The 22259-nt window shown below is 34.8% G+C and overlaps 1 protein-coding gene across 3 annotated transcripts in view; it reads left to right on the top strand.

Annotated features, from left to right (window-relative positions):
• The window catches only part of LOC147180527 (3',5'-cyclic-AMP phosphodiesterase 4C-like), a 72726-nt gene that overhangs the window by 36516 nt on the left and 13951 nt on the right, over window positions 1-22259 (top strand). For 2 of the 3 annotated variants that reach the window (XM_086072483.1, XM_086072485.1), the window contains 6 exons: window positions 16622-16816; window positions 18594-18638; window positions 20622-20658; window positions 20825-20898; window positions 20977-21029; window positions 21192-21304. In XM_086072483.1, the coding sequence (XP_085928609.1) occupies window positions 16622-16816; window positions 18594-18638; window positions 20622-20658; window positions 20825-20898; window positions 20977-21029; window positions 21192-21304 (517 nt within the window). The remainder of the gene's footprint in view (window positions 1-16621; window positions 16817-18593; window positions 18639-20621; window positions 20659-20824; window positions 20899-20976; window positions 21030-21191; window positions 21305-22259) is intronic. The other variant, XM_086072484.1, reaches the window with a different exon arrangement.

Below are 22259 nucleotides of genomic sequence, written 5' to 3'. Positions count from 1 at the left end.
CAGATTTGAACTCCAAACAAAGCCAAATGTAAAAGTAAAAAGTGGTCAGAATTAGAATATAAGTTAAGTATAGATAACCAAATAAATATACAGAAGAACAAGGGAAGAATTTATTTGTGCTTGGTTAATTCCCACCACTGAAATTTGTGGTATACTTTAACTCATTCACTGCCATTGACGGCTTTAGACGTTAAAAAATCATTTAAACTATTTCTAAAAAAAAATCCACTTTTGTTAACAAGAGTATGAAAACCTAAAAAAAAAAAAATTGGGGTACATTTTAAACAGATATAAAATGTGTGATTAATTGTGAGTTAACTATTGAAGTCATGCGATTAATTACAATAAAAAAATGTAACCGCCTGGTGCGATTAAAAATAATAATAAAAAATTAGATGCGATTAACATTTTTAATCGTAATTAATTGCATAGTTAACTCACAATTAATCACAAATTTTATATCTGTTCTAAATGTACAAGAAAAACATTTCTGTTTTCATAATCTTGTTAACAAAAGTGGGAAAAAATGTTAAACTGATAGCCGTCAATGGCAGTGAATGAGTTAAAATGGTTAACCGAATGGCGTACACTGTAAAAACAAAGCCAGTACATTGCGGAAAATTATCAAATGAACCTAATCTACACAGACATGAACACAGTTTTATAGCAAACACATTGGCATTTTTATTGATACTATTAAAATGACTTTGGCGTTTTAACGATATGCTATCCGACAATGCTAACTAATTTAGCTTCAAATGCTGTTGCAGTCTAATGTCTTCCATATTGGATCATTTGTTGACGGTGGACTCCCGTCTATAAGCAGTCGGTGTACAACTTCAACTTGAGGTCCTCTGAAATTAATTTCCGTCAACGCTAACTGACGTGAGCCAAATTGTGAAAACAAAAGTAGCGGTGAAATGGCGCATCAAGACAGCCGGGAGCGGGATGGAAAAACCCCGAGAGGGGTTTCTAACTGAACCCCCTGACAACAAACAAAATTGGACAGAGCCGGTGTGATTTATGCAAGCCGAAATTGAATATGAAGCGCTTTGAAAAGATGGCAGATTTGGCGCACGGCATGTGAATGAGCTAACCCGAGGTTACGCTTTCCCAGCGCATTTCACTGAAACTCGATCCTCCTCTTGTCAGTTCATCAGAGAATCGGGAACCGAGAGGAGAAAGATAAATCGCCCTCCCTTTTGATTGATCAGGCTTCCTCAAGTGTGAAAGTTGGTCGTGATCTGATACGTCCCACGCCAAACCGCTTAAAGGAGTCCTTTGTTTGCGGGAACGCGTAATCTGCGAGGAAGAATTTGGTGTCAGGGGGTAAATTGTTAGCTTCACTTTCCAGGTCCACGTGGCCGGGATGGCTCGATCGGGCGCTCAACACTACATGAATCTTTTTGTTTGGCGTAATGATGAAGTCATCGCATGCCTTGCGCAGAGCATGGCGTCAAAGCCAAAGCACATTTTGTCATCGTAAATGTGTCTTGGGATGTTGTTTTCTTGAATTATCGGCGGCTTTGAACGCCAGATAGCCCGACAAGGGAGTATGCGTGGTTGCCTCGCAGATGGGGCGGGACACATGTCTTGTCCTGATGTTCTTCGTATGCTCTGATGGAACGATTTGTTCTTGTAAATAAACATACGGCGTTGCCTTCAACGCTCATACCATCTGTTAAATTGTTTTACGAGCCGGTGGCGCTGAACCTTCCATGCTGGATTTCTTTATCGCTTCATGATCAACCAACTGTGCAATGTTGAAAATGGTTAGCTTGTGTATATTTCTTTTTTCTTTTTAAGTTGTGTCTAATTGATAGCAACTGCTTTCAGTTTTAGCTGGGATGTTAACTCGTTCACTGCCATTGACGGCTATAGACGTCAAAAATTCATTTGGACTATTTCTATTAGTTTAACTTTTTTTCCCACTTTTGTTAACAAGAGTATGAGAACCGAGAAAAAATTATTGTACATTTAGAACAGATATAAAATTTGTGATTAATCGTGAGTTAACTATTGAAGCCATGCGATTAATTACAATAAAAAAATGTAATCGCCTGACGCGATAAAAAAAAGAAAGAAAAGATTATTAAAAATTAGGGGTCGTCAAGCGATTCATTTTTTTTAATCGTAATTAATCGCATGACTTCACTAGTTAACTCACGATTAATCCAAAATGTTATCTTTGTTCTAAATGTTCAATAAAAAAAAATCTAATACTCATACTCTTGTTAACAAAAAAATGTTAAACTAATAGAAATAGTTCAAATGAATATTTGATGTCTATAACCGTCAATGGCAGTGAATGAGTTAATATTGAATGGCTATCAATACAGCTGTTAGTTGCAAATAAGCCTAAAACCAAACGGTGAAAATGGTCGTAGCCATCGGATGTCCACACTTTTTCAGCTCTTTCTCTGCGCCAGTGTGTCCCAATCTTTATTGAGCAAACGCACATATTTTTATGAGGAAAATCATACGGCACACCACCAAACAAAATTGTCTCAATTTACTCACAAATTTACTTGCCGTAGTGTAAAAAGCTATTATATTGTTTTATGAATGGAAACAAGTGGATTCACAGTAGAAATGTAAGAAATGTCAAGTAGAAATGCATTTCCTTTTTCTGCGTGTCGCTAGATGTTTCTTGCATAGATAGATGAACAAAGAATATTAACTCATTCACTGCCATTGACGGCTATAGACGTCAAAAATTCATTTGAACTATTTCTATTAGTTTAACTTTTTTCTTCTTCACTTTTGTTAACAAGAGTATGAAAACCTAGAAGAAAATGATTGTACATTTAGAACAGATGTAACATTTGGGATTAATCGTGAGTTAACTATTGAAGTCATGAGATTCATTACAATTGCACATTTTAATCGCCTGACGCCCCCAATTTTTAATAATCTTTTCTTTAAAAAAATAAATAAAAATAAAATAAAATAAAAGACTATTTAAAAAAAAAAAGTCTTGTTTTTTATACTCTTGTTAACAAAAGTTAATAGAAATAGATCAAATGAATTTTTGACGTTTATGGCCGTCAATGGCAGTGAATGAGTTAATATAATTCGCGGCACACTATGGTGACACCAAATTTGAACTTTTCTCAACCTCATCTCGTTTGTCCTCATTTCCTCTCCTCACGTCTCACTCACCTCACCTCCAAACCTTCCAAGTCTTCTCCTCTCACTTGCCTCACATTGGTCTCCACCGTGCCAGACCATTCCACAGGACAACAGTCTGCCTGTGCGTGTTGGACGTTGACGGTGATGACTCAGAAAAGACGGATTTGGGCCATAATGATGTCATTTCATGTCTCGGTGGAACAAATTAGCCGGCAAGAATATGTTCACCTTTGCACAAACCCGTCACCTACATTAGGCAGAATTTATTTATTTATTTTTACTTTTTAACCAGTTTTTTTTTATGTAAAAGACCCCACATATTGAGGGAGGGAAAAATTACGTTTTTTTTTTACTGTTATAGGGGCAAATCAATCGTCGAGTGATTCTCAAAGTGGCCCACACAGCAAATTCTGTAGAGTAAATTTGACTCCATTTAGAGTGGGACCAAATAGACTCCGTTTTAGAGCGATATTTACACTTGGAAGAGAGTAAAATAAAAAATTTGAAAAAAATAAAAGCCACTCAAGGGTTGCGGAACGAACTCACGACAGCCGCACTACCAACTGAGCTACGCAGCTTCTATTGTTTGCTTTTCTCCAAGAGGAGACCAAAAACATCATTTTTGGTTTCTTGGAATGACTAAGATTTCAGCTGACATGAGCGATATAGTAACGCACAGCTGAAGTAGATCACCTGTCTCCCAAGATGGAGATCTTGAGTTCATTCCTCAATGCTTGAGTACCTTTTTTCCGCCCCCAATTCTTTATTTTACTCTCTTCCAAGTGTAAGTATTACTCTAAAACTGAGTCTATTTGGTCCCACTCTAAATAGAGTCAAATTTACTCTACAGAATTTACTGTGTACGAGTGCCACTAGTGGTATGTAGATTCCCTCTAGTGGTACACGAAAGAATCCCTGCCGAAGTACCATAGTTGTAATTGTTTTGGGCGGGGTTCTGTTATCCTTTTTTTCTTTTTGACTTTAGTTTTTTTTAATTCAGTTAGTTTCAATGATTTTTTAGCGCAGGTTTGTTTTATTTATTTATTTTAGAAATAGTTTAGTTTTTGTTGAGTTTCCATTAGTTTTAGTATTAGATTTAGGTTTTTTTTTGTGGGTTTTTTTTTTTAATCGAGTGCAAGATTAAAAAATATATATAATAATAATAAAGGACCACTAAATATAGTGTAATAAAACTATAGTTCTTAAATGACTGTTGGGTGTACGGACGTACAGCAATAAATAAATAAAGACATCTAAATCAACTTCGAAAGCTCACATAGCATTAGTATTAATTAGTTTTATCAAAAAAGATAATAAGAGGTTTTCATTTTGTTTTAAGAATTTTTATTTTATTTTGTTAACAATTTTTTCTTTCCATTTTTATATTATTTTTGTCCTTAATTTTCTTAACTTAAATAAACTTGCTAAATACAGATCAATTGTATTTAACTCATTCACTGCCATTGACGCCTGTAAACCTCAAAAATTCATTTGAACTATTTCTATTAGTTTAACTAATTAATTCACAAGAGTATGAAAACCTAGACATTTTTTTAAATAATCTTTTTTTTTGAAGAAAAGATTATTAAAAATTAGGAGCTTCAGGCGATTACATTTTTTTATTAAAATTAATCGCATAACTTCAATAGTTAACTCACAATTAAACACAAATTTTATATCTGTTCTAAATGTACAAAAAAAAAATCTAGGTTTTCATACTCTGGCTAACAAAAGTGGATTTTTTTTTTTTAACTAATAGAAATAGTTCAAATGATTTTTTGACGTCTATCGCCGTCAATGGCAGTGAATGAGTTAACTGTTTAACGTGTATCGTAACCGTTTAGTGGGTTCCTCCAGGGACGGGTGGCTATTTGAAATTTTCAGTAAATGCCATACCCGAATTTTATTCCCAGTTCGTCTTTAGTCTAATAGTCTATCAAAACGAGTGTTTTTTTTTGAAAACCTGTTCAAGCATAAAGGGCAACAATTGGCCAAGATGCTGCAAGTGTAGTAGTTTGACTGCACTGACATTGCTGGAATTTTACAGCTAGTTAAGATTTTTTTTTGTTGTAAAAATAAGAAGCATGAACTTCTTTTGTAATAAATAATCTGATCAAACATCTAAACCTGCAATGCGAAGTTCATACAATTCTGCCCCCTTACATCCTCCAACATGCTTACACAGTAAAGTGTATCAGAGGTCACGGTGCGCTCCGCGTGCAGGAGGGCCGGCGTCACAGCGGCCATGCTGTTGTTTTGCAAAGGAAAGATCTGAGACTGACGGCCGGACCCTGACGGTGATTACAGCCGCCCGCATACAATAATAATTGTACGCACGCACACACGAGCGGACTTGACGCGGTTCGGGCGCCACCTTAATCACAGCGCGCCCATCACACTCATGCAAAACACACGCTTGCTTCGTTTGCACGCCAGATGCGCATTTTATGTGCGTGCGTCATTATCCGATTACCTGTTTGAAAAACATGCAAATTGATCACAGCCTTGGAAAGGAAGCTATTTGTTGACTTTTTTTTTTTCCTTTTCTGTTACATAACTGTTTCTGTTTTGCAAATGTGTTATATTTGTTGAACTGAGAATCATTTATTTAGTCACAAGTTAAATAAAGTAAGTTTGGCACACAAAATACAGTAAATACCGCAGTGCAGAAAATCTGCGATAACGAAAGACCATGTAAAAAAAAAAAAAGTTTTAAACACACTTTTTAGAGTACGGTATTCCTTAGCGCGTGTTCTCACTCTCCTGCTGTCGAGAAATCACTTTCAGGAAAAGAAACTACGATTTTCTCGCTTGCACATTCCTTCAAACAAGCGAGAGAGTACTGCAAAAGCAATATAGAATTAAACCGAATTAAACATTGTACGTTTAAAAAAACAAATACTTCAACCAAACAATAATTAAGTGGAACAAGCCTGCTAGCTTAATGCTAAAACGCTAATTAGCCTAGCTGTGACAGTAACTACTTGGAGCAGCAACACATACATACAGCGTACAATAATGCTCAAGTGGATATAAAAAGTCTACACACCCCTATTCAAATGCCAGCCGTTTGTGATATTAAAAAAAATAATACACCAAGATAAATCATTTCAAATCTTTTTCTACCTTTAAACACATTAACTGCCATTGACGGCTATAGACGTCCATTATTACTGGGCTGGCGGTGTGTGAGTTAATAGGAAAAACTGATAATGTGGTTGCAGAAGTGTGCCCACCCTCTTATACCTGGGACAGACCGTGTTTAAATCTCATGTTAACTCATTCACTGCCATTGATGGCTATAGACGTCAAAAATTTATTTGAACTATTTCTATTAGTTTACATTTTTTTCCACTTTTGTTAACAAGAGTATGAAAACCTATATATTTAAATTGTACATTTAGAACAGATATAAAATTATTGATTAATTGTGAGTTAACTAGTGAAGTCATGCAATTAATTACGATTAAAAAATTAATCGCCTCCGAATTTTTAATAATCTTTAAGTCGCGTCAGGCGATTACTTTTTTTAATTGTAATTAATCGCATGACTTCAATAGTTAACTCACGATTAATCACACATTTTATATCTGTATTTCAAAAAAAAAAAAACGCTTGTTAACAAAAGTGGAAAAAAATGTTAAACTAATAGATTATAGTTAAAATTAATTTTTGACGTCTATTGCCGTCAATGGCAGTGAATGAGTTAAATGGGGGTTTGCATACTCCTTCCACACTGCTTCTCAATTATTTTTTGTTATGCCCCCACCTCGGGAAAAAAACACTATTTCAGCACCCCCCTTCTCCCCCCAACTCTCTGCTGCAACAATAAATAGTCAAATTTGTCTATAAAATTGCTGTAAGTACACCTCTGCAGATGAGCGGAACACTACTGCCACCTACTGTAGCAGATGTGCAATTACACTCTATTCTCGTACGGCAAAAAAAAATAATTCGTCGGCTTTTACTGACTTTATTTTTGCTTTCTTACATAAATCTGCCGTTTTTACTCCACTAAATGCGCAAGACTAAAATCAGTAGCACAACGTTGCCTTATTCACACACATATCAGCGGTGATCACAAGAAAAAAGGTCAGCGAGGTGGCTGTCTAGCGCTACACCGGTTTACATTTATTCAAGCTGTAGTTGACACCCTCTTTCTAAACAATGGATATACAGAACATGTAAAAAAAAAAAAAAAAAAAAGCCGTTGCATGTGTGACTCAGCTGTCATTTAAACATAAGCAGGTCGCTTACCCAGGCTGTGTTTTTGTAGCAACGTGAGCCATCGGTTCTGGTTTCTGTCCTGTTTTATTTAACAAGGTGGGTTAGTCAGTAAGGGAGAAAAGGGCACATCAACATGAAGCCGCTATGCTCATGTTCTCTCGCGTCCTGTTCGGGTGAATAATTATTGTTACAATAAGCAAATATGTTAGCCACAGTAAAACTTTAAAGGTGTAAATATTCTTCCTCTAGGTGAAGTAAGTACTATAATAAATAACAGCAGCACTGTAAGTGGTTAAATAAGTAGAAATACAAACTAACATATTCAAAGCTTTTCTACTATTCATAACTATTCATAGTTCCAGAAACCATCCCACACTCTAGAAGTAAAAACATGAACTTCACTACACCAGAGCTAGAGGGTGCTATAGCCCCATCACTAGTTAAATCCAATTAAGCCTCTCCAGCATTTTATTTGATATTTTAAAATATGTGTATGCATATGTATCGGTCAAGCCCCTCTTTAGCCCCGCAGAGAAAAAAAAAATCCTAAATTATGGGCCTCTCACTTGGGGTAAAATAGAGGTGAAAAAATGATTAGCAGCAGCGGCCCCAGACAACGCCAGCCCCTGCGGGCATCTGCCCTCTATGCCAGATGGCTAGTCCAGCCCGGGTCACAGGTGAGCTGACATTGGGGGAGTGATGGGTATGCATCCTGGACTGGTCGCCTGGCAGCTCTACTCAAATTCACACCTGGACAATTTAGAGCCAAGGGTGAAAAGTCACGTGTTTTTTTTTTTAACTGGCAAAAGGGTCAAGGCTATTCACAGATGAAGTTAAATAAATTAATAGAGAGAGACCGATTATCGGAGCCAATTTTCAGCATTTTGACGAATATCGGTATCGGCCATTTTGAAGAATTATACGGCTGATAATCCATTTTGAAAAATGTTGGGGGGTGGGGGGGGGGTCATGAACTAATTGTTGACATTTTCATAGATGCTTCTGATCTTCTGTCTTTGTTTGAAATTAAAACTAAGATAAGTAAAACTTTATTACATTAGATATTTTGAAATTTAAAGAAAACTTAATTTACTGCTAATTCCTTAAGTTTATTTTGAACTTTTGAAGACAAATGTTCTGTTTCTATTTAAAATGTTTTATTTTGCTATTTTTTCATGTCAATGAATCAATTAAAAAAAATCTTTAATTAGATAAGCAAATAAAAAAAAAAAACATAAATTCTAGAGGAAAAAAACTGCTAAATCAATGCAGAGGGTGTACCCGAGAATCCTCAGCACAGTGAGAACATACAAAACGCCACACAGGAAGGCCGCAGCCAAGATTCGAACCCTAAACCTTAGAACTTGTAGCAGACGTGCTAACCGCTACATAAATCAGAACTTGACATTAAAAAAAAAAAACTTTTGACATTTCAGTCAAGCTATTTAATGGACTCAGGGGTCAAGTTCTTCCACGTTCTCCCCCCCCCCCCCCCCCCCCCCCGGGATAGGACTGGCGTTTTCGTGACAGGCGATGACGCAGGCAGGGTGTCCAATATGGGGGTCATCAATCACACTTTCTACCGGATAGCCTCTTAGGTAATACGCTTCTCTGGTCATTTCTTTCTTTTTGTTTTATTTTTTGTTTGAAGTGTTGTGTTTTTTTGAAGCCGCACACATGTCATTGGTGGGGAAATTAAATGTAGTCAAAGATACAAAAAAAAGGCTAAGGTACACAAATGGAGCGCACCTTAATTTATGATATATTAATACTAATAATGACTAACTATTATAGGAAATGGATGACTAAAATTGTAATAATAATAACAACATATTTTGCCCTCTTGCAGTACCCATATGCCCACTAGAGGGACCCTGTCCTCATTGACAATCCTCAAGGCTGCAGCTACTATACACAGAGCATCACTTACCAGAAAATATCCAACAACCACCCCCCCCCCCCACACTCATCTTGGTTATTTTTGAAAAAAAAATTACACTTATCTGTTTGTATTTTTAGCACTGTGGCTGAGAGTGTGAGGAAAAGGAGAGAAGAGGTGGGCGGGTGTGACCGGTGGGCATTTGTAAGACGCCAAAACAATGGAGTCATATTTGGGACACATTGTTTCTATGGGAACTGTTTGTTCAGAAAACATACGGCTGGGCGCTGACGTTTTGACCTTTAAACACACCAAATCGCCCAGTTATTATATTTGTTATGTATAAGTTTAAGCATGATGGACATGTAGGAAAAAAAAGGAAAAAAAGGTTGGTTTAGGGTTAGCACTGTTCGCAAAGCATGGTTGCTTCAAGCTCTTTATTTGTCTCTCCTAGTTAAAGTTTACTGTAAAACTGACATATAAGGGATAGTCAAACATTGTATATTTAAACACCAAAATGTTCAACCGAACCATGTATGTAATTTAATTTCATCTATAGCTTAACTCAATCACTGCCATTGACGGTTATGGACGTCATAAATTCATTTGAACTATTTCTATTAGTTTAACATTTTTTTCCCACTTTTGTTAACAAGAGTATGAAAACCCAGAATTGTTTTTGTACATTTAGAACAGATATAAAATGTGTGATTAATCGTGCGTTAACTAGTGAAGTCATGCGATTAATTACGATTAAAATCCTGACACCCCTAATTTTATTTCTTTAAATAATATATATATATATATATATATATATATATATATTTTTTTTTTTTGTATAATATTTTTTATTTAAGAAAAGATTATTAAAAATTAGGGGCATCAGGCAATTACAATTTGTAATCGTAATTAATCGCATGACTTCACTAGTTAACTCACGATTAATCACAAATGTTGTATCTGTTCTAATACAATAAAAAAAAATCTAGTTTTTCATAACTCTTGTTAACAAAAGTGGGGAAAATGTTAAACTAAAAGAAATAGATCAAATGAATTTGAATGAATTTATAGCCGTCAATGGCAGTGAATGAGTATAATGTGAACCTCTATAGACAAGCTAACAGAAATTAGCATGGATTTTACTATAATTGCATACCTTTAAACTACTGCTACTTTGACCACTAGCAAATAGAAACAGATTACTGACATTCTGGCTGCTATTAGACCACTTATTTGTGTGTGTAGTCCGTTGACCTCAAAGCAAATGAGCACGAGCAAAAGAAATTGGAAGTGAACCGCCAGTGAGGGAAAGTCGTGGGCGATGTTTTGATCTGCGGGCTAATTTTAGCTCAGCATCAGCTTCAAATAGAAACCCCACCATAAATATGTATGAATGGGGGGGAGGGGGGCCCTCTGCGGTGCAGCGGCAGAGCGAAGCAGATAGAGGAGGGGGCCTCCGTGTACTCTACCTGTTATCCTATTTTTAGCTCCAACGATTCCACTTTCGGTCTATTCCCCCCATGCCAGGGGAGGCTAAATTTAGCTGCTTGGAGACAGAAAGCGTGATGCGGGAACAAAAATAGAAACAGGTTTATGGTCAGAGCACGCAGGGACAGCGAGGGGTGTCGCATCAGTTGTAAGGACAGAAGGCGACAGATGGAGGAAAAATAGGAAAGATGGAGATAAGCGAGTAGGAGATGGTGCTTGTAGATCACAATGACCAATAAATTAAACTCAATATAATGTGCTTGTACGTAGGTACCTTTGTTTATATGGCGTCTAGATCATTTGACTGCTTGAGAACTGCAGTCCACATGTTTACTGAGCGTAATTTATTTCATGAAGCATCAATTTGTTTGCACTACTGTCACAATTTGATTTATGATTTACTGCTAAATTATAATCTGATCTGATAACCTTGTAGTTTGTTGTCTGTTAAAAAATACATTAGAAGAGGACCTTGAAAAAATAATTGTATATTAAAAGAAAAACCATAATGACGTTATTTTTAAGTCAATGTGCCACTATATGCTTTTAACTTATTCACTGCCATTGACGGTTATAGACGTCATAAATTCATTTGAACTATTTCAATTAGTTTAACATTTTTTCCCACTTTTGTTAACAAGAGTATGAAAACCTAGAATTTTTTTTGTACATTTAGAACAGATATAAAATTTGTGATTAATCGTGACTTAACTACGATTAAAATCCTGACGCCCCAAATTTTTTAATAATCTTTTCTTTTTCAAAAAAAAAAAGAAAATAAAATTTATTTCTACGTTTTATTTTTCATAATCTTTTCTTTTTTTCTTTTATATAAAAATAAAATAATTTTAATTATTTATTTATTTATTATAATATTTTTTTAAAGAAAATATTATTACAAATTAGCGGCATCAGGCAGTTACAATTTGTAATCGTATTAATCGCATGACTTCACTCGTTAACTCACGATTAATCAAAACATTTATATCTGTTCTAATACAATTTAAAAAATCTAGATTTTCATAACTCTTGAAAAATTTTCAACTAATAGAAATAGATCAAATGCATTTTTGACGTCTATAGCCGTCAATGTCAGCGAATGAGTTAATAAAGAGACAACACTGCATTTTTTTTAATGTTTTGGTCGTGTGCCTTTAAGTCGCATACAAAGTACTGTCAACGTGATCAGTCCTTTACAAACTTTTGGACATTTCAGTACGAATGAACCTTGAAAAGTCATCACACAAGCCCAAACTAAGCCCGCACCCCCCCCCCCCCCCCCCACTGCCCTCCCTCTGACTCCTCTGCCGGTGCAGTCAGTGCATCTGAAGCTGTCACATGAATGGAGCGGCGAGGGTTGTTGTTATGTAATAGTCAGTAACGCGCCAGCGTCTTCTCCTCATGCAGCATCCTCATTGGCCAGCTGAGCCAGAGGAGGGAGGATGGGAAAATATGATTTTTTTTTTTTTTTTTTTCATACTGCAGTTGCTCCAGCTCTGAATTAAAATGCAATGGCAGAAATCATTGTGTCTTTATGGATACTTTAGGTTTCTACTTCAAGTACCACAACGCGCCGTTTCTGGTTGTAGTTAGTTAACATGTATTCGTTCAGAAATGTTGTGTGGTCATTAACGTTTAATAATAATAATAATCATCATCATAATAATAAACCCACAAGAAATAAACATTTTAGTTTAACCAATCCATCGGACTTCATCTAATAAAAGTCGAGCTGGCTAATGTAATGCAAAATGCCATACTGTAGACGTTTAACGTTCATTCCAAATTTAAAAACAACTGGTACTTAATCCAATGACGCAACAATACATACAAACAGCATGCAAAAAAAGATAACTAAACATTATATATTTAAACACCAAAATGTTCACCCAAACCAGATGATTTTATCTAACAAATGTCCACTAGCTTAATGCTAAAATAAGATGCTATACACTATAGACGGGCTAACAGGACTTAGCATAGATGTTGCTTTAATTCTAAACCACATTGAGCAACAACACTTAAATCTTCACTGTATAATTTTATCTAACGAAACTCCACTATCTTAATGCTAAGATGCTAAACACTATAGATGGGCAAAAAATAATAAAAAAAAAACACCAAGCTGTTCACGAAACCATATAATTGTGTTTAACGAAAGCCCTCTAGCTTAATGCTAGAATGCTAACCACTATAGATGGGCTAAAAGGAATTAGCGTAGCTGCTGTGGTTATTCTAAACCTAAAATCAACTGCTATGTAACCAATATGGAGCAACAGCACTACAAATTGCATACGATAAAAGACAACAAAGATTTTTACATTTAAACACCAAAATCTTCACTATATAATTTTAACTATTGAAACTCCACTAGCTTAATGCTAGAATGCTAAACACTTTAGATGGGCTAACGGGAATTAGCATAGATGTTATGGCAATTCCAAATATAAAAAAATATATATATTAAAAAAAAAACGAAACCATATAATTGTATTTAACGAAAGCCCTCTAGCTTAATGTTAGAATGCTAACCACTATAGATGGGCTAACGGGAATTAGCATAGATGTTATGGCAATTCCAAATATTAAAAAATATATATATTTAAAAAAAACGAAACCATATAATTGTATTTAACGAAAGCCCTCTAGCTTAATGCTAGAATGCTAACCACTATAGATGGGCTAACGGGAATTAGCATAGATGTTATGGTAATTCCAAATATTAAAAAATATATGTATGAAAAAACCCCGAAACCATATAATTGTATTTAACGAAAGCCCTCTAGCTTAATGCTAGAATGCTAACCACTATAGATGGGCTAAAAGGAATTAGCGTAGATGTTGTGGTTATTCTAAACCTAAAATCAACTGCTCCTAGCCCACATGGAGCACAGCACATACAAAGTATACAACAAAACACAACAAAGCTTTATTTAAACACCAAGATGCTCAACCAAACCATACAAGTTATCTAACGAAGGTCCACTATCTATATGCCACATTGCTAAACAGGCTAAAACCAATTAGCATAGATGGTGCGTTAATCCTCGAACTAAAAACAACTGCTGTTTAATTTATATGAATCAGTAAGACATACAGAGCATACAACAAAAGACAACTTGGCTATGTATATTTAACCACCAAAATGTTCAACCAAAGCATTTAATTTTATTAAATGAAAGTCTGCTAGCCTAATGCTAAGATGCTAAATAGTATAGATGGGCTAACAGGAATCCGCATAGATGTTATACGGAAATTCTAAACAAAACACAAAAACGCTACATCACCGTCATAGAGCAGCAACATACAGTACAGACATCATACAATATTTATTGTGTGTTAACACACGCTCACAAAACAAAGTGGATTAATACAAGGAACGTGACCAGACTGTGAACAAGGGCGTCATCGTGCGTCTGCTCGGTTCGTGATGGATCAGGAGGAAGTCCCCCTCGCCTGAACTCCTCCTGCCTATTTTTAGCCTCTCACTCTCATATGAACTCAGTTTGTGCACGCAGACCTAAAGATATTCAGATATTTTTATGCCTCCACTTTATGACATTGAATTTCACTCTTTAAACATCGTTGAGAGCACTTTATGCAATTATTGTATCTTGTGTGATGTTTACACTGTTAACTCATTCACTGCCATTGACGGCTATAGACGTCGAAAATTCATTTGAACTATTTCTATTAGTTTAACATTTTTTTTTCACTTTTGTTAAAAAGAGTATGAAAACCTAGAAATAAATTATTGTACAATTAGAACAGATATAAAATTTGTGATAAATCGTGAGTTAACTAGTGAATACATGCAATTAATTACGAAAAAAATTTAATCGCCTGACGCCCCTAATTTTAATAATCTTTTCTTCTTTTTTTTAAGTAAATTTAATTTATTTCTTTTTTTATTTTTAATTATCTTTTCTTTTTTTTCTTTTTTTTAAGAAAAGATTATTAACTCATTCACTGCCATTGACGGCTATAGACGTAAAAAAAAAAATTTTGAACTATTTCTATTAGTTTAACATTTTTCCCACTTTTGTTAACAAGAGTATGAAAACCTAGATATTTTTAAAACTGTACATTAAGAACAGATATAAAATGTGTGATTAATCGTGAGTTAACTAGTGAAGTCATGCGATTAGTGACAATTACAAATTGTAATCGCCTGAAATTTGTTATTGTAATTAATCGCATGACTATAATAGTTCTAGGTTTTCATAGTAACAAAAGTGGAAAAAATGTTAAACTAATAGAAATGGTTAAAATGAATTTCTGACGTCTATAGCCGTCAACGGCAGTGAATGAGTTAAAAATTTGAGGTGTCAGGCGATTATATATATTTTTTAATCATAATTAATTGCATGACTTCACTAGTTAACTCACGATTAATCACACATTTTATATCTGTTCTTAATGTACAATAAAACAATTCTAGGTTTTCATACTCTTGTTAACAAAAGTGGGGGAAAAAATGTGTAATTAATAGAAATAGTTCAAATGAATTTTTTACGTCTATAGCCGTTTTTTACTGCATGCTAACTTTGTGTAGGAAAAGATGGCCACAATTGCAAATGCACTTTTCTGCCGTTCATTAAACGCTGGCATAAGAGTCAAATGAGCACATTCAAGCAGAAGCTGCTGTCGGCCACAGCTCACACCCAGACACTCACACTCATTTTGTTGTGCTCAAATGACTTCTGGACGGACGGATGGACGTACTGAAAATTCTTGCTCATTTAGTTGTTTGCCTCATTGTTACGCCACACTTAACAGGCTGCCAATTTTAGTGTACTTGGGCGTCAACGACACTCAAATGTGTAATTTGGGCCTTTTATTGTGGCGCTTAGAATGGTTTTGCTTCCTTCTGCATTTTCCTGTTTTGCAGATAAAAGTCTGTTACATGAGTGGGATGAAAGCTTGCAATATTTTAATATGGGACTATTGTGTTTAGGGTTCACTTTTGTGGCCTAAGATGAAAATGAGATCACTGCACTATTTTTTTTCCCACCGTTTTAGCCAATTCTTATCATAAAAAAACAAACACATGCACCACTCTGAAGGCGCTGCAGTATTTCCAATAGGGATAAACCGATTATCGGCCGGGCTGATTATCGGCGCCGATATTTAGCATTTTCAAGAATATCGGCATCGGCCATTTTTACAAATCTGAAGGCCGATAAAGCTGTTATCTCTCTGAGCGGCGAATGTGTGCAAACTTTGTGAATTTTGTATTTCTTCAGGGTTCGTAAAACGATGCAAAAAGTTTTACTCGTCACAAAGAAATTTTGTCAAAACATATTGTTCTGACAAATTTTCCCTGTTTGTGAACGGCTTTTAAAACATTTGACGAACACTGACGAGAACCCCCAAATTTGCTATGTTCGCAAGCACGGAGATTTAGAGCAATTTAAAACTGGGTTCATTTCATGCAAATCTTTTATGCATATACTTATACAAATGTCACTGAACGTTATAAGAGATGCTGCAGTTTGCTTTTTTAAATAGTAAAGCAAAAATAAGAAAAATAAAAGTATAAAAATGTAAGTATAAAAATAAGTGAAAGTTTAACATTTGAGTTATGTTAAAATTTGGGGAAACTATTTACTATAGAAAAATAGTCACTTATTTGATAGAATTTTGAAACAAAGCAGTCTATTTGCTGTATTTTAAAATAAAATAATATGTTGAAAATTTGAAAAAGTTGTTTAAACAAACGTGCTTAAATTTTTTTTATTTTGATGCTAATATTTTTTATTTTACTGCAAAAGTATATCGACTACAAATATCGGTTATCGGCCCCTTTGCCTACCTACTAATAATCGGTATCTGAAAAAAAAAATCGGTCTATCAAAAATAATAATAATAATGTTGGTCTCTGTCTTTCTGCAGCTTTGATGTGGAGAATGGATTGTCGGTGGGGCGCAGCCCCCTGGACGCTCAGGCCAGCCCGAGCTCTGGCGGTCTGGTCTTGCAGGCCAACTTTCCTCACAGCCAGCGGCGGGAGTCGTTCCTCTACCGCTCCGACTCGGACTTTGACCTGTCACCGAAAGGTCCCTTGAAAAATGCCTCCGCTGCAAGTGACCTGTAAGTTCATTTCTGATTGATAGCTGTTAACTCATTCACTGCCATTGACGGCTATAGATGTCAAAAATTCATTTGAACTATTTCTATTAGTTTCACATTTTTCCCACTTTTGTTAACAAGAGTATGAATCCCTAGATTTTTTTTTATTGTATTAGAACAGATATAAAATTTGTGATTAATCGTGAGTTAACTAGTGCAGTCATGCGAGTAATTACGATTAAAAATTACACCCCTAATTTTTAATAATCTTTTCTTTAAAAAAAAAAATATATATACATTATTAAAAATTAAAATTAAAAGAAAATATTATTAAAAATTCGGGGCATCGGGCGATTAAAATTTGTAATCGTAATTAAGCGCATGACTTCACTAGTTAACTCACGATTAATCACAAATTTTTTATCTGTTCTAAATGTACAAAAAAAAAATTCTAGGCTTTCATACTCTTGTTAACAAAAATGGAAAAAAAATGTTAAACTAATAGAAATAGTTCAAATAAATTTTTGACGTCTGTAGCCGTCAATGGCAGTGAATGAGTTAATGTATATGTCATGTCAGAGGAAACGGAAAATCATAAATCATGTGCATCTGCTTCATGTTTTTTGCTAAAATCTTTGCATCCAAAACACGAATACTACTAAGTAGTTACACTCTATAAAACCATCTTATTTCTTTACATTATCTTTGTTTAAAAAAATTAATAAATACAGTGCAATGATAATTTTCTCGACGGAAATTTTCATCATATTTTTCATCATGGTCAATTTTTTTTCAGACAAAAATTACATTGAGATGATGACGGTAACTAAATTAACTGACAATTTTCATCAATGACTAAAACAAAACACAGCGACGAAAATTCACAAAATCCAATCAGAAGGAATGAAACGCGGGTGGGATTAAAAGAACCACTCAGAAACTGTTCACTGCACTTTATTTAATGTTCAAACATGTTTCCGTTCATTGTGCAATTATGCACTTTTTTTTTATCTCGGTTAAAACTAAACAAATAGGTGTGTTATAATATTCTGTATAAAAGTTGAAATTTATGCAACGTCAACTAAATTGTCAATTTAGTCGAGTAAAATTGCTTACTTTCGTAAAACGTATATACTATAATAAGTGACAAATAAATATGTAATACTATAAAATGACAAATAATAATAATACAATTAATAATAATTAATAAATAAATAAATAAACAATAAAATGACTACATTGTGACAAAAAAATTAATTAATTTTAGTCAATAGACTATAACTAAAACTAAATTTTAATTCCTTGTCAAAATTAACACTAATACACTAATAATTTTTATTTTTTATTTTTTGGTGTGCTAGAACAGATTAACTCATTCACTGCCATTGACGGCTATAAACGTCAAAAATTAATTTAACTATTTCTATTAGTTAAACATTTTTTTCGCTTTTGTTAACAATGTATGAAAACCTATATATTTTTTTGTACATTTAGAAGAGATATGAAATGTGTGATTCATTTACGAGTTAACTAGTGAAGTCATTAAAAATTTCAATCGCCTCTTTTCCCAATTATTTTTTTTTAGATGTCCTAAAGATTTGCTGCTCTTTACATTAAGACTTATTAGATTAAATTCATTTCCCAACTCTTTAAATTGCACCGCAAAAAAAGCTGCATTCATTCAACCAAAACATGCAAACGAACGAGCTGTCGATCCGTTTCACAATCACAACCAGAAACAAAAGGTTTGAAACCATGGCAGGCCCCCTCACCACCTCACGGCTGTCTGTTTTTAAAGGGAAGAAAGCTTGAAGCACTGGGAAGTCAACTGGTTGTCATCTCGGTGAGAGCAAGATGATGAAAATCAGATCAAATCACTGATTTCCGTCCCTTAAGCCCCCTTTTAATGTCTTCCCTGTTAGACAGCTTCATGGCCGGCCCACTCCCACTTCCCTCCCGCCAAAAGAGACTGAAACCTTAACTCAATACATCCCTTTGGTTCCCCTAAACACCGTGTGTGCATGACTTTTTTTTTTTTTTTTTGCAAAAAAGAGCCACATTTGGTTTGTCTGAGTATTCTATCCTCCTGTTCCATCCACCTTTTTTTTTGTACCCGCACCAAACGTTAGCAGTGCATGGACTACAGGGTGTCACAAAAAATGTACTCTGTCCATTACTCACTTTTTTTTTTCTTTTGAACTCATTACATGTGTTAAGTATGTCATTAAACAGCTACATCAAACCAAAATATACAAGTTATGGCCAGTCAAAGGGTGAGTCAATTTTTTTTAGACACCCTGTATTTTAAACAATGTCATTCTTAACTCATTCACTGCCATTGACGCCTATAAACGTCAAAAAAATCATTTGAACTGTTTCTATTAGTTTACATTTTTTTTCCACTTTTGTTAACAAGAGTATGAAAACCTAGATTTTTTTTTTAATAATCTAAAAAATTAAATAAAAAAATTCTCAAAAATTAGGGGCGCCAGGCGATTAAATCTTTTTATTGTAATTAATCGCATGACTTCAATAGTTAACTCACGATTAATCACAAATTTTATATCTGTTCTAAATATAGAATTTTTTTTCTTGGTTTTTATACTCTTGTTAACAAAAGTGGAAACATTTTTTAAACTAATAGAAATAGTTCAAATGATTTCTGGACGTCTATAGCCGTCAATGGCAGTGAATGAGTTAAAGGGGAAGTCAACCTAAACACTTATGGCAATAATATTGTATGTGACCTCACTAGTCTAAACATGACATTCTGATTAATATTACATTTGTGGAATGTGAGTTATGAAGCATATTTTACCCATCTCAGCGGGCGGCCATTTTGCCACTTGCTGTCGACTGAAGATGACATCATAGTTGCTCAGGGCTCAGGCTATGACCAATCACAGCGCACCTGTTTTCTGAAACTGAGCTGTGATTGGTTGTTAACTGAAACTTGAACAACTGTGATGTCATTTTCCCTCAACAGCAAGTGGCAAAATGGCCGCCTTCTGATATTGATAAAAATGGCTGGATTTTGCTGCTTAACTCGTATTCGAATTTTTTTATTTTTTTTTAGATAGACTTCCTCTTTAACTCATTCATTGCCATTGACGGCTATAGACGTTCCAAAATTAATTTTAACTATTTTTATTAGTAAAACATTTTTTCCCCACTTTTGTTAACAAGAGTTTGAAAACCTAGAATTGTTTTTATTGTATTAGAACAGATATAAAAAATGGGATTAATCATGAGTTAACTAATGAAATCATGCGATTAATTACGATTTACGATTTTTTTTTAAATAATCTTTTCTTTAAAAAAATAGATTATTTAAAAAAAATCGGTAATTAGGGGCATCAGGCGATTAAAATTTGTAATCGTAATTAATCGCATGACTTCACTAGTTAACTCACGATTAATCACAAATTTTACATCTGTTCTAAATGTACAATACAAATTCTTCCAGGCTTTCATATTCTTTTGGTAACAAAAATGAAAAAAAAAACGTTAAATAGAAATAGTTCAAATGAATGTTTGACGTCTATAGCCGTCAATGGCAGCGAATGAGTTAATGCAAAGAGTACCATTCACATTGAGATTGATACTTTGTATGATGATGGCAAAACAGTAAAATGCAGTTTTAGATTAAATTGCTTCATCTAATGAGAACCAATCCCAAAAAAGGTATTCATTTAACAATGTTTATAATTGTGACATTGCTTTGCTGTGGTTTATAACTACAGTACACTGCGTTATACTGAACGGTGTTTTTTATTGCTTTTGTACATTTAAATCATTCACGTTTTTGTTCTGTCCGCTCTTGCAGACACACAGAGGACATGATTGTCACACCGTTTGCACAGGTGAGTCCTCAAGATTAAAGACCCGGCACTGAGATGATCCTGTGCACGAAACACGGCAAAATTCTCCCGAGTGCCGAGTCGGCGCTACAGATGGAGCGACAAGCGTGAAATGATGTCATCAAAACAGAAAGTCGTAGGATTCACACTTTTGTGGTTCTTCTCGCAGGTCCTCGCCAGCCTGAGGACAGTCCGGGGTAATTTTGCCGTCATAACTGGCCAGCAAGATCGGCCGGCTAGCAAGTAAGTGCGCCGCAAACTGCCGCGCGGCAACAAAATCGCAAATCCTCGTCAAGTAAATGGGATGATCTGTGTCTGCAGGATTCGGTCTTCTGGCAGCAACCCGCCATCCATGTGCAATACCAGTCTGGCAGGTCAGTCACGTTATCAAGTTCCAAGGATTGGAAAATCATTACTCACATACGCAAATAGCTCATTAGTTAGTAGAATAATTGTTTCACAGATAATGTTAACTTTTAAAAAAATGGAAAGTTGAGCCTATCCCATAATAACCTCCCTATGTTGTTGTGGAACAGAGGAGCCTCACCAGCAGCTAGCCATAGAGACTCTGGACGAGCTGGACTGGTGTCTGGAGCAACTGGAGACCCTGAAAACCCGACACTCTGTCAGCGAAATGGCCTCCAACAAGGTAAGCCCAAATAAAATCATCAACCATTCAACAACATTCAAAGTTGTTGGTTTTTTTTCACCCAATGATGAGTTAATAATATATCAACGCACAATTGTTGTGTCCTCCAACATCTCAAGTTTGAGACCAATAAAGTTTTCAACCCCTTCACCCGCAGACATTTTCACTGAAGCAACCCCCTTCGCTCCCGGCGGTTTTACTGGATTTTGCGAGGAAGGCCCACAGAATTTTGTGTTCTATTGCTATAGAAACATGGAACCTACCAAAAGAATACAATCTCCTTTCATCAGGAACAAAAAAAAAGCATATTTCGATCTGTTTCCGTTTTGCAGCAATTAGCATTAGAGGGGGGAAAAAAAATAAAATAAATTAAAAAAATTAAAAATTAAAAGTAAAAAGTAAAAAATTAAAAATTAAAAAACGTATAAAGATGTCGTTGGGAGCAAATGAGTTAAAGGCACTTATTTGTAGGGCTGGGTTTCAAAAATCGAATAATCGATATTGACTCAATTTTCCTTTTTGAGCCTGATATCCATTCAATAAACCATGAATCAATTATTTTAATATCTATTTTTCCTATAAATTCATAAAAAAATAGAACTAGAAATAGATTTGACTATTTTCTTGAAATTTACTGTTCACATGAATTTAGAAGTATTTTCTTACATTTATGACAGACCTGACTTATTGCACTTTAAGACAATTCAAGATATTTTTCATTTGGATTAGAATTATGAAAATATTTTGATCTCATCCTTGCTGATGTCAATGTTTGTTACTTTCATCAATAAACTAAATCATTTCATGAGTTACTTCCTCCGCAACATGTTATGCCTGCGGAATTTCCATGATATTTAAGAAGAGTTGATGATGCATAATTAATCAATATCGAATCAGGACAAAAAAATCGAAATTGAACTGAACTCTTGTGGATCAAAATCGAATCAATTCAGGA

Source organism: Leptonotus elevatus, chromosome 1, assembly GCF_054856555.1.
Source record: "Leptonotus elevatus isolate MCC_2025b chromosome 1, RoL_Lele_1.0, whole genome shotgun sequence".
Lineage (NCBI taxonomy): Eukaryota > Metazoa > Chordata > Actinopteri > Syngnathiformes > Syngnathidae > Leptonotus > Leptonotus elevatus.
The sequence above is the reverse complement of the archived record's forward strand: the minus strand, read 5'-3'. Positions and strand labels throughout refer to the sequence as shown.